Source organism: Cryptotermes secundus, unplaced genomic scaffold (genome assembly GCF_002891405.2).
Source record: "Cryptotermes secundus unplaced genomic scaffold, Csec_1.0 scaffold630, whole genome shotgun sequence".
NCBI classification, from domain to species: domain Eukaryota; kingdom Metazoa; phylum Arthropoda; class Insecta; order Blattodea; family Kalotermitidae; genus Cryptotermes; species Cryptotermes secundus.
The window spans coordinates 727,631-741,343 of NW_019720573.1; the positions used below are offsets into that span (position 1 = coordinate 727,631).

Sequence of the window (13,713 nt, forward strand, 5' to 3'; positions counted from 1 at the left end):
GGAGGAATGCTCTGTTGGCTCTGTAAGCGAAAAACAGGTAGAAACCCTCAAAAGTGCGTCAACTTACTTCCACATAGTTAGACAGTGTTTCCTTCGAAAGGGATTTGTTTCCAAAGTAGAAATGCTTCACTTTTTGTACGATTTCCGTGATGGCATCTGATCTGTCTGCGACATCCAAGGTAGTGGGAAGTAGGAGATGGAAATTGTTATCCACAAAAGTGAGAAGATGTGGTTTCTTCAGGAGCGCTGTAACATAGAGCCACTGGATGCTAATGCCACGTAAATGAATACTTGTTGCTGGATAATAGCAGAGCCATTGTAACTTGAGGTTGGAGAAAACTACATAATGAGGAGCTTCATAACTTATACTCTTCTCCAGGTATAATTAGAATGATCAAGTCAAGGATGATGAGGTGGGCAGGGCATGTAGCACGAAAGAGAGAGACAAGAAATGCATGTAGGATATTGGTGGGAAAGCCAGATGGAAAGAGGCCACTGGGAGGACCAAGGCTTAGGTGGATGGACAATATTAAAATGGATCTTAGAGAGATAGGATGGGATGGTATGGATTGGATTGATCTGGCTGAGGATAGGGACCAGTGGAGAGCTCTTGTGAACACGGTAATGAACCTTCGGGTTCCATAAAATGCTGGGAAATTCTTGAGTAGCTGCAGATTTGGCTTCTCCTCAAGAAGGGCTTAGCTCCATAAGTAAGTAAGTAAGTAAGTAAATAAGTAAGTAATTGCTTGAGTAGGCATTTTGAAGCCTGTTCATCTGTTCAGGGTTCAGTGGAGAAAGCGAATTTGTCCCACAACGCAACTGAAAGTGCAAGGGTGCGTATTATTATTGCAAAAACAGCATGTAGCAATTTTGTGCCATTTGTATAGTTTAATACAAGGTGCCTTGATTTTATTGAACCTTTTAAAGAGACGTAAATGACTTTCATAAAATGTTTGGCTTCTAATGTAGTAGCCCTTTCACTTATTTGAAATATTAGAGAAAAATTAACGATATTGGACAGGCTGTTATGCACGGAGTGTACTGTAAGTGATAAACGTGAAATTGGGTGTAATAATTCCAGAAGTGGTTATCAGTGTGCTCGGGAAACATAAGTATGCCTATGTCATTAACGCCTGTGCCATCAAGATTAATTATATACAGTTTTAATATTTTTAACATTTTTCAGAATTTTAATTTTCTGCCTTGTTTTGTGTGGTTCTCATGTCCAATGCTTGTCAGACCACAAGAACTGTTGTTGAGTCATTCTTGCTCAGAAGGGGCCAGAGAAGTTACGGTGGTATTATCGCAAAATATGGGCCCCACCATAGCTCAAACGGTTAGTCGCAGGCTCCCCGGGTCTGGTAAAGTGGGATTTGTGGTGGACAAAGTGGCGCTGGGGCGGGTTTTCTCCAAGTACTTCGGTTTCCCCTGCCAATCTTCATTCCACCAAATTCTCCATCATATTTACCCGGGGCAGGCTACAATAGGCCAATCAGTGCCCACCGTGCCGAGTGGACCCGGTTGGACTCCACCCCCAACTAAGCGAATTTAAAAATTAAAAAAAAAAAATCGTAATACTATATGGGTGAAATTTTTCGGTCTATTTCAACTGTGATGCATTGGTCTACTTAGATACCTTAACTGCTGTTACCGTGTTCTTCTCCCTCACCCAACTCTTGTTACAAACTCACCATTCAGCATGAGCATGCCCTCGTGCGACGAGATGCCAGCAATAAGGGGAACATCAGAGAACTTGCCTCTAGCGAGGAGAGAGCGAGGAGAGTCGGGAAGGAAAACTTCTCCATAGCCGTTCTCATTGTCTTGTGTGGGTACTGAATACAGAACGAGCAGGAAAGTGTCCTGAATAGGGAACAATAACGAATAGACGGTTCAGTTACTGTGAGAGGTATACATTACTACTACTGCTACTACTGCTACTGCTACTGCTGCTGCTACTACTACGACTACGACTACGACTACGACTACGACTACGACTACGACTACGACCACGACTACGACTACGACTAAGGTTGCATTTTTCAGTACTGCAGGGAGGCCTCTGTATATTGTAAAGGAGGCAAATATACACAAAGGAAAATATTTTATTTTACTTTAAGACAAAGCATATCCTTACCTGGTCCGTCAGCCCCTTGTGCAAGCCTGTCAAAATTTCTTTTGCTGATAAACTTTGGAGGAATTGGAACAATTCCTTGGGGTCTGCAGTCTTTAAACCCAGCATCTCTCCCAGCCGGAAGGCCTTCCTACGAGCAGCAGGGGGATCATCGTAAGCCCATGGGTTAACAGCTGAACCACCCTGCATAATGGCGCGGTGGAAGAGCCCTGCAATGCAATTTGCTCATATTTAATTAAACTTAGGTTCATCCTGGTCCCTCACACTGGTAATAGTATAGAAGGTTATTAACGCCGTCAAATGCGATTGATAAATGTTGTGTTATTTTAATCTTTCATCCTTTGCATGTTTCGGGCGGAGCGACCATCTTCAGAAAGCCATTATCAGTACATACGGAAACTACTCTTACAACTTCATAAATATAAAATATTATCCTTTAATAATTACTGCGATGTGCATGAATTTGCTAAAATATTTATAAATTATTATAATTAGTTTATTTACAAGTATGGTTTAATTTTTTTTTTTTAATCTAGAACCAGCTTGGTTCGTGTCCTTTATACCGTTTCTCTATAAAGGAAGTTGAGTGTCTACCGCGTCTTGGTTCCGTTGTTTGACTAATAGGACTCTTTAGTGGCGCCGTCCAGTTGTTCGGGCCACGCATAAGAACACAGCGCGGCCCGAACAACTGGACAACGATACGTGAAGGGTGTTTCAGAGAATTCAAACATACAGGGAATCGTGTAAGATTTGAGGTTTTCACGGCGGTGACTAGAACATAGGCACAGCCTCAAAGAGGGTCTTCCAGAAGAGTCAGACATAGCTCAGAACCCTATGAAGAGAGGCATAGGGTAGGCTGGGATGAAGCTAGGAAACTGAAAGTGACAGCAGGTATAGGAAATGCAAGGAATCGGACCATGTGATATGCTTAACCAATCCGATCAGCCAACCCGGTTTCTGCTTTTCTCCCGTCTAGATACCCCTCATCAAAAATGAGGTCACCAGCTTATCGAGATCTGTATGGTGTGACAGATTCTTCATGGTTTCTATAAGGTTTTAGTTTCGGGATCTTCAGGCTGTACTCCAGAGATGGCTCTAACGGAAGACACAATCTGGTTTCACAAATTCTCCCTTTACGTAATACTACGCATTGGATTGTTAGTTAAGTATGTAGCATATATTTTTACCTCCCTTTCTATCTTAGTTCTACGATTGTGCACGCTTCATCACAATTTTTATTGCAGATTTCCTCGTATCTCCCTTCGACATACTCTGGTGTCATTTATTTAAATAGCTGTAGTGAATCTGAGCGGGGGTGGGGGTCGAATACCTTTGTCGAATAGTAATGAATATCTAGTGATGAGTCCCAGGTGGGGCTCGACACCAAGACTTACTGACTGTCAGTCGCAATGTGACCTGGACTTTTACTTGAACTTGAGATGGGTTGTCTCCGATTCATTACAGCTATTTACCGTAACTAAATGGGACCAGGCTATGTCGATGGGAGATAACAGGAAATCTGTACTGTCCGAATCCCACCTTAGCCCTGGGACTCGTAGGAAGCAACGGAAAGGGAATCCAGTGCCTGGGGTTATAATCGGGCCACCCTGTTCCCGGAGGGGGATATAAATAAGATGACCTGACCCTCCAGGTTTTGGGAGTCTCGAATGATCATGGTCCCCGAGGGCCTCGGACCTGAGAGTGACTGCTTTGGCGAGGACAAGCAGCAGTTTTAAACGACAGACCCATCGTCTACTGAGAGAGGGTGTTACATGAGGACTGTAACCTCAAGTGTTCAGTTGGGAAATAAAATTACTGGTCGTGGGTCTCGAGGGGCTTGTCGCAAAGACGAACTGATTGGCGGTAAACCGTCAGACGTAAAGATGGGTTGTCCAATGATTGAAGTTAGCTCTTTCTAAGGGACCCAGCAGAGTAGGTGTCTTCCCCCTCACCTGAGGACGGAAACAGATCCAGTTTCCGGACGACAAACGAAGTAATTCTGATTGTTGTATACAATCATCAGATCCATTTAGAATCTATTAAAATAATTGTTTTATAACCGTATGAAGCTAGAGTGGTTGATTTTATGAATAGTTGTAAAGTGTTCAAGAGCTGGAAAATTGTTTTTTGTAAACTAGGTTGTGACGCTACAGGGACCACGTGGCTAGAGAATGTCTGAGAACAGGGTGCCAGGGGGAGTATTGGGAGCTAAGACAAAGAAACGTCAAAATGCCGGAGTGAATAGCGCAGAGTGGAATCTCATAATTTTAATTCTTATCACTAAAATTGGCAGAGAGATAAATTCTAGAAGGATGAGATGAACGGGGCGTGTAGCACTCGGGGAAAATTAAAATCCTACATCACTTTACTCGGAAAATTCTAAGGAAATAGCTAGGTGTAGATGGTAAGAGAAGATTCAAATGAATCGCAGAGAGAGGCCGTGAGGTTGTGTACTGGGTTCGTCTCACTAAGAACAGAGACCAGTGACACGCTTTTTTGATTACGGTAACAAGTTTCGGAATCAATGAAAGGCGACGAATTTCTCGCGCAGCTGGAAGACTGTTTAGCTACAGGAGAACGGTTCTGCTCTCTGCAGCAAACTTACTATTGGTAGTGCTGAAACAACTACCGGCTTGTAAACTTTATTCCGAGTGTTGGTAGATTTATAATAATGCTATCAGTAACTCGGGCTTTGCAGCATAAAATGAGTAGATGACACTGTATAATAAATTGGTGAGGTTGTGGAAGGAAGGCGCCATGGCTAAATTTAAGACACTATTAGCATTTTCGTGGAGGAACTGAGAAAACCCATTAATGTTGTTAGAGGTGTGTGTTTTATAACTCTTGTACCGTGACAGTATCTCGTGGCTTATGTTCTCCCGGTTTCTTTTTTCTTGTTAGCATTTATTATGAACACCCGCGTAGTCGGTGTCCTGACCAAGATTCGAACCGACAGCCTGCCTAATACAAATTAGAAGCTTTACCGCTCGACCCACTTCACTCACTATGGGCCTACTCTAGAAAGAAATTCAGAAAAAAAAACTACAAAAATTACGCTGTTGTACCGTATAACTCCAATTACGTCATATCCAGCGTTCATCAGCGCCAAGTACCAAACGCAAGGCAATTTCACCTGCCGACATGGGAGACAACATGTGATAATGCACGCTGGCCCCTCCAGCACTGGCCCCGAAGATGGTGACGTTACCGGGATCGCCCCCAAACCGCGCAATGTTCTGCTGAACCCAACGCAGAGCCATCACTTGGTCCTTCAGGCCCGCGTTTCCGGGAACTCCCGCGTCTGGAAGGCTGAGGAACCCTGCAGACAAACAACAGAAGAGAGAAGATATATAGAAATGGCCAAACAGGGATTCTTGGCAGCACTGTTGTGCGCTAGAAGTTAACTTGAGGGATTCCTTATCTTCTTGTCTGTAAAAGGAAAAAATTATCACCCTACTTCTGCCCCGAATCCAAATATGAGGTAACTGAATTTTTCAGTTGAACTAATCCTTCCAGCCGCGCTGTGGTCCTGGGGTCGACTCAGCCTCTAACAGAAATGAGTGCCAGGAATCTTCCTGTGAAGATCCCCGTCATGATGTTATGTCGACATATCATCTTCATCACGGGGATCTGCCTTTACACATAACATAAAAAATTTAGAATATATCACTCCAAGCATAACAACATGTTGAGTGACACAGTATAACGAGCATAAGCTATCGTTACGTCATGATTTTGCCCTGCATTCTGGTGACCAGACAGCAACTTATACTTAGTTTTCTCTGTGTTTACTTCTAGACCAACCTCTTTAGTTGTGTCGATTCAAGTTTGTATATTTTTCTTTATGGTATTTATATTATCACCCAGGAGATTCACATCATCAGCGTATACCAGCAGCTGATATATCCCATTTAATTTCAGTCCCACCTGGTTTCCTTGGCCTTGCTAATGACATATTCTAAAGCAAAGTTGAAAAGCAGTAGCGATAAATAATGTCCTTGTTTTAGACCATTCTGGATAGGAAAGTTATCAGACAAATGTTTACCTACACGGACTTTACTATACGTTTCGTTTAAACACATTTTAATCAGCCTAACTAGTTTCATGGCTAACCCAAACTCTATGAGAATACGTGTATTGTACAATACTTCCCTTCTAACTGAATCATAGACTTTCTTGATGCTACAAATAGCTGATGTACTGTCTCATTGTACTCCCATTTTTTCTCCAGTATCTGACGAATGCAAAAGATCTGATCAGCAATTGATCTGTTACGTCGAAACCCACACTGATGATCCCCAATAATTTCACATCTATGTACGGACTTAACCTTGACAGAAGAATATTGAATAAAATTTTGTATGAAGTTTATAGCAGTGATATCCCCCGATAATTACTACAGTCAGTTTTATCACCCTTCTTGTGAACTGGTACAGTAATAGATTCCTTCCACTGATCAGGCAATTTCTCCTTATGCCAGATAGAATTACTAAGTTTATGGACCTCAGACCGTAATGTTTCACCCCCTGCGTGAATCAGTTCTGCCGGAATTTAATCACTACCTGGCAATTTATACCTTGAAAGAACCATGCAGAATTTTATATTTCTAGCTCCAAACGATCACGAACTACAGCTGTCAAAGTGAAACTAGTAAATGCATATTTTCCTGCGTCCGCCATTCTATTTATTTTCTGAAAAGAATGATCTTAACCAAAGTCGAATATTCTTCGAAGATTTACTACCATAATTTCGCACCCTCTGTTACCTGGTCAAGTATTGCTTCCATCTCAAAACCATAAAGTTCATTCCAAATGTCTTGAAAGTAAGTCAGATGGTTGACAGATTGAAACGGGCTCCCAGACACAATGGCGATCTCATAAACATACTTTTCTTGAGAAGGGAAGGTGGCCTGAAATGCTGTAACGTCTCCTGGTAACGTGACAGGAAGTTAATGGGTTGCGAAATAGTGGAAGCTGTTTACTGGATGACTTGTTTACAGTTCCAACTACAGTCACGCTGAAATAGCTCCTTCCAGACGATGCGACCTGACTATCTGTCGTCTCTCACGTTTCGTCTTCTGGTCCTTCGCTGAGCTGGTTTCTTCTGCTCTCAGCTCTGCTCCGTTCGCCTCTGTTCTCAGTTCTGGCCTGTTCTCAAGTCAAAGTCATATTGCGACTGACGATCAGTCAGTCAGTAAGTAAGTCTTGGTATCGAGCACCCTCCTGATGCTCATGACCAGATATTTGTTGCTCCTCAACAGTTACGGTCTTGTTTCTGTGATGAGCCCTCTCTGACTAGAGGATGGGTCTGTCTTTTGTATATGCTGCTGGCCCTTGCCAGCGCAGTGTTTCTCGGGTCCTAGTCCCTTGGGACTTGCGACCATATTTTACTGTCTCACATTTGAGACTTCCCTTTTCGTCGCCTCCTACGACTCGCAGGGTCACGGTGGAGGTATTCGACCCCGCCTCCACACGGGGATTCTTCGGCCTGTTCTCAATTCTCCTCTGATCTCTTATCTTCTACTGTCGGATGGACTAGTAGACATCTCCTTGAAGGGTTCCGTTTCACGTGTTAGCTAGTGTACTCGTTACAACGGGAACCACCCTAGCTCTGGCTTTCCTTTCCGTGGTACTTCTGTTATGTATGCGCTGTCTCGGAAACATGTTTTAACAATCCGTTGCCTAGCAATGGACGCTCGCTTTGACTCAAGATATTCCGGCTTTTAGGCGGCACGCCACAATACTCATTCCATATACTTTATGAATCAATTGAGGTATAATTTGCATTTCTAGAACACGGTTTTCGCATTCTCCGCTCCAGATCCTACAGATTTTATTCAATCTGTTACATGCAGTTAAGTCTCAGCTTTTCGTTTGCAATTTATTAGTAAGTAAACGACGTTGAGTTTTCATCTGGAAGCGCAGGTATTAAATTTAGGCCAAAGAGACGCATCATTTTAACTTCATGCCAAGTTTTAACGGAATGGAATGTTCGGGCGATTGGAACAATGGGGTAAACGAAAAAAAAGTCTGCATAACTTGCTCTCCCAGTGCGGCAAATGTGTTCAATTGGCTTCATCCTGACTTACCTAACGGTCCAAGGCGATAGTTTACAGTAACAAGGACCACGCCCCCTTCCAGCAAGTAGTCTGGTCCGTAGAAATCTGTGTTACCCGATCCAAAGCCGAAACCACCTCCATGAAACCACACCATAACGGCTTTATAATCGCTGAGACCTGACGATGGCAGCTGGAAAAGAAAATACATATTTTGGCCTACAGGTACCAGTACCGAAAGCATGTTGAGTCATAGGTTATTAATGGGTATGCTTTTATTTAACGATGGGTCGATTTTGTGTTCAGTTTATTCGAAATTAATTATTAGTCTTGTAAATTGAAAAACGTTAGGTGAACCACAGGTTGGCCAGCCAGAAACCAGAGTTGAGACCACCTTTAGACCACTTCTATTTGTTCGCTAGATGGAGGTGAGTGGCCAGTTTCACGACCCGGCCGCTTTCTCAGGGAAAAGAGCCGTCAGTACCCATTGGATAGGGGACTGGATGGGTCCCAGAACTAGTCTGGACACTGAAGAAAAGAAATTTCTTACCCCTTCTGGCAATCAAGCCGCGACCTCCAGTCCAGAGCCCGTCACTATACCGACTGAGCCATCCCGGCTTCCGGTTACATGTACCAGTATTCGAAATTATAATCCTGAGTTTCTCTTCATTGTTTTCCGATGAACTAGGAATATTTTGGTTTATGGCAATTTATCCATATCACTCGCGCTTTTATCTGTACATCAACCAGAAACATTTCACTTAATTTTGTCTGCTTTGTGATCACATCAAGGAGGATAACGAGGCACGGGACGTGTAGAGCGCGAAACCTGCAGGCAGGAAGTTTTTGACTGGATCAAAATAGTGTCCAGCTGAGGGACTCTTGCTGACACCGTAACTGTCCAGAAATATAGGCTAGATTATTTGGGTTTTTTAAGTTGATTACAGTTAATTGGGTTGGATTGATATTATTAATTAATATATTTTTCTGTTTATTATTACGATCCACGTTTTTTAATTATAAGGGGATTAATATGAAATATATTAGTCTCTAGGCAGATTTCAGCACAGTAGTAAATTCTGTTGCTCCAGGCAGTAAATACGAGTATCTCAACTGTTGGGTTCTCAAGAATGACCCATCTCCTTGTCACACCATCCCCCCAAAAGTGTACAGCTCTGTCAGGTTTCAGTTATCTGCGGGAACGGATGCCTGATTTATGTAGCGAGAGTTCACTTCCCGAGGTTCAACGCAAGATTGATTTTGTGCAGCTAATTTGGCGTGGGATGAGAGCGGGTTCATTGTGCAGTTTTGTCTCCCTCAGGGCAGGTTTTAATAATCTACTATCATTAGGAAATCATAGAAACATAATACGATAAAAGTCAAATTAAACAATTAACAGCACACTCTTAGGTCTGTCTCGTCAATTCGTCACACATTCTGTGAGAGAGCAGTAACACTGTCAGCATGAGCGTGGGTACTTTGACTAAGAAATGTTCTGCGCTTAATTTGGAATAAAGTGAGCAATTATTTTTATTCTTTAACCCCCGCGATTATGCGACAGAAATCTTGCAACGCGGTACGCATTATAGTCAAGTAAAAATATACTTGACGTCCTTGAGCTGTCTTGCTACCATCTGACTTCAGAAGGTCTGTGTTATGCATGGAACGTTCTCCTCTTCTGTATGGGTTTGAAACTTGGTCTCTGACATTAAGGGAGGAACATAGACTGAGGATGTTTGAGAACAGGGTGTTGAGGAGAATATTTGGACCGAAGAGGGATGAAGTGACAGGAGATTGGAGAAAACTGCATAATGAGGAGCTTCATAACTTGTACTCTTCTCCAAGTATAGTTAGAATGATCAATTCAAGGAGGATGAGGTGGGCAGAACATGTAACACGCAAGGGGCCGAAGTTGAATGCACATAGGATTTTGGTGGGATAGTGAGAGGGAAATAGACCAGTACGAAGACCTAGATGTAGATGGGGGATAATATTAAAATGGACGTTAGAGTGATAGGATGTGATCTGACTCAGGACAGGGAGCAGAGGAATCCTCTTTTGAATATTTTAATGTATCTTGGGGTTCCATATAATGTGGCAACGGGCGGCTTCTCAAGAAGGGCTCAGCTCCAAGCAAACAGTTTAAGGAACATGCCCCTACGTGTACAACTGTAGCGACGAAGCGAGATGTGCCAACGCTGCCGGCGTGAGTTTCCACAGACGATAAGACCTGAGCGTCTGCAGCTCCTGAGATGCGGGAATGACGCGCTTCCACATGAACTCCACACACAGTAACACAGCGTGTTCCTCGACACTCAGTTCAACAGCTATTTCACTGCTTCAAGATTAAATTTCGTATTCGATAGCGATGGGCTACGGCTGGACGGCCAGGGTTCGATTCCTAGCAGAGACAAAAGGTTCTTTCTCTACTTCATAGCATCCAGACCCGCTCTGGAACACACAGTCTCCCGTCCTATGGACACCGGTAAAGCTCCCGGGGAATGCTGAAACTGACCACTCACCTGGCAGTGCCGGGGTCAAGGATTGAGTGGATACACACCCATGCCCCCATATGTCTTATTGCTTAAATAATTGAGCACAGGGATTGCTTTACATTTACAGTATAGCGAAGTCGGTATAGCGACTGACTAAGGGTTGGATGACCGATGGGTCGGAGTTCGAGTCCCACTAGGGTCAAGAATTTTCTTTTCTCCAAGTCGTGCAGAGCGGCTCTGGTCCCATCCAGCCTCCTATCAAATGGTTACCGGGGGCTCTTTCCCGGGGGTAACGCGGCCGAGGCTTGAAACTGACCGCTCACCTCCAACTAGTGCCGAGATAAAAAAAATGTGGATCTATACATCCACTCCCCCATACGTCTCCATGGTGTTGTGCTTAATTAGTTAAGCACAGGGACAACTTTGCCTTTATCGCAAAGCAGCTTGCCAAGGGTGCCATAAATTCGCCAAAGCCTGCGATATGTGGGTGTTACTCTCATAATGAGTAGACTCACGAGGAGCTTATAGGTACAGATGTTTTTCTTACCTGGCATGTGTACACGTTGAGGAGCAGGCAGTCTTCATGTCCTATATAAAAGTAGCCCTGCAGATCATCGAGTTGTGGACAAACGGCGCCTTCGACAAGGGCGTCACGAATACCCGGCCATGGGTCGGCAGGTTGCGGGGCCTGGAAAGAAGTGTGCTGCTGGAATGCGACAGCGTGTACAACTCTGTATGGCAAGGTTGCAGAGGTGCACGCTCACGCCCTTGTCCGGCAGCAGCAAGTCTTATCGTACAGAGCTCCGCAAACTAAGCAAATCTAAACGCAGTCTGGACTTTTCCATAATTCTGATTTTTCGCTTAGATAATTGAGGCAATTCTTTTCAAGTAGATGGATCTGTACGTATCTACGGCTCTACAGCCCTTGTGGACCTTGGCCGCTTTTGCAGTTTCTTAATCTACACATAACTTGTACTCTTCTCCAAGTATAATTAGAATGATCAAGTCAAGGAAGGTGATGTGGGCTGGGCATGTAGCACAAATGGCGAGAAAAGGAATTCATATAGGATATTGGTGGGAAAACCAGAAGGAAAAAGACCACTAGGAAGACCAATGCGTAGGTGGGTGGACAATATTAATATGGATCTTAGAGAGATAGGATGGGATGGTATGGATTGGATTGATCTCGCTCAGGATAGGGACCAGTGGAGAGCTCTTGTGAACACGGTAATGAACCTTCGGGTTTCATAAGATGCTGGGAAATTCTTGAGTGGCTACAGATTTGGCTTCTCCTCAAGACGGGCTCAGCTCCATAAGTAAGTAATCTACGCACAGTCGGTAGAACTCCCTGGACGGGGATCAACCCGTCCCAAGGCGCTACCTACACACAGAACAACACAAACAGAATAAACGCATACAGACATCCATGCCTCGAGTGGGATTCGAACCCACGATCCCAGTGTTCGAGCGGGCGAAGACGGTTCATGTGTTAGACCTCGCGGCCGGCCACTGTGGCCGGCTCACTCAGCCTGTACACTTCAGTGGGTGTATAAGTTGGCAGCATGAAGCAAATCCTCTCGCCTGAATACACGAAGCTAGGCGGACCCTAGACGAGTCCCAGTCCTCCCTAAGGAGAAGAAGCCCCCCATCTACGAACAGAACCCACCATTCAAGCCATCCCAGACCCCGATCACCGCGAATACAATCTGCATTCACACGTACGTAAGCCCAGTGAGAACATAAACACGTAGACCTACACGTTCGGGTAGGAGGCAGGTTTGTTCCTGCGGCGTGAAATACTTCACTACCTTCGGCTATCAGAAACGACTGTCGAGTGCTGAATATGCAANAGAGTCATATCCATTGTGTAAAGATCAATAGACTGAAATGCGACCAAGGTCCAACAAAGAGCTGTAGGGCCATAGATATATGTAACTACAGACTGGCAAACGGACGGCACGGTTGCGAGCACATGTAGAGGCTACCAGTAACCGTACCTACATATATGTATGTTCCACAGTGTTGTCAGCACGTATTTTCAAGTGTTCACATTCACATACTTTCTGATGAAATTTTCAAATTCATTACGGTTTCGAAAAGTTAATTTTTCAATTTTACGAATTGTTTCAAGCTTCCAAGTTACGAAGATCTCGAGATATGTGTCATATTCCATGGTTCTTAAAATTATAAACTCCCAATTACAACATTTTTTTTTAACTTTAACGATAGCCAGTCTTGTGAATTTGGATTTATTTCTATAAAGTGCGGAGTATTCTGGGACATTTCAGTTCACATCAGATCGCCGTTCATGAGCTGAATGGAACAGAAACAACATTGTCGGCACCTTGCATTCCGGTTCTGTCTGAAGTATTTATTATTTAATTATTCATTATATTAATGTAAGGATGTTTTGAAACTTCCCAAGATTTCGTTTCTTCAAAATATGCACAGTTAGCGACATTTTCAACTTCATAGTACCTTCCAGTTTTGAACCAATGTACGTGAAACTTAAAATTTCCATCTTATCCTAAACTTAGTCTTTAAGCGTTCCTACTTTCTTGAAATTCCATTCTATTGATCACTGACAAAAGTTTTTATGACTTTCAAAAATATTCAGAATGTTTTAAACTTTCGACATTTATAAATGCGTGAAATTTTTCTATTTTTATTAAGTCGCTTCTTGACAGCAACTTACGCACCCTTTTAATCTTGAAAATTTTTCCAAAACTGTATTTCATAAGATTTTTCGAATCACTTTAAGGTATACGAATGAGGTTGAAGTATTAGCAACTTACCTGGAATCTGAGGTTTCCAACAGGTGGCTTAGCGTAAGGAATACCTTGGAAACTGTAGTACTGAAGGCCAGATTTAGTACTGACTTTTCGACCCCTTAGGTCCCCTTGTTTTACACCGACAGTCACAGTTTCTGACATTTCTTCCGAAACGTATATGCAGGGTCTACGTATACGCTTGTGTCAGTCGCCGTTGGCAGTAAGCTTTCCCGAGACGCGAGGCTAATGTGTAATGGTGAA

The 13,713-nt window shown here is 43.4% G+C and overlaps 1 protein-coding gene across 1 annotated transcript in view; it reads right to left on the reverse strand.

Moving 5' to 3' along the window:
* Positions 1–13,713, reverse strand: part of LOC111869379 — a 43,782-nt gene extending 30,069 nt beyond the window's left edge. The window contains exons 1-7 of the mRNA XM_023860877.2: positions 13,477–13,713; positions 11,229–11,369; positions 8,220–8,379; positions 5,265–5,450; positions 2,135–2,340; positions 1,692–1,860; positions 68–246 (exon numbers count right to left, since the gene is read on the reverse strand). Of these exons, the coding sequence (XP_023716645.1) occupies positions 68–246; positions 1,692–1,860; positions 2,135–2,340; positions 5,265–5,450; positions 8,220–8,379; positions 11,229–11,369; positions 13,477–13,614 (1,179 nt within the window). The 5' untranslated portion in view covers positions 13,615–13,713. The remainder of the gene's footprint in view (positions 1–67; positions 247–1,691; positions 1,861–2,134; positions 2,341–5,264; positions 5,451–8,219; positions 8,380–11,228; positions 11,370–13,476) is intronic.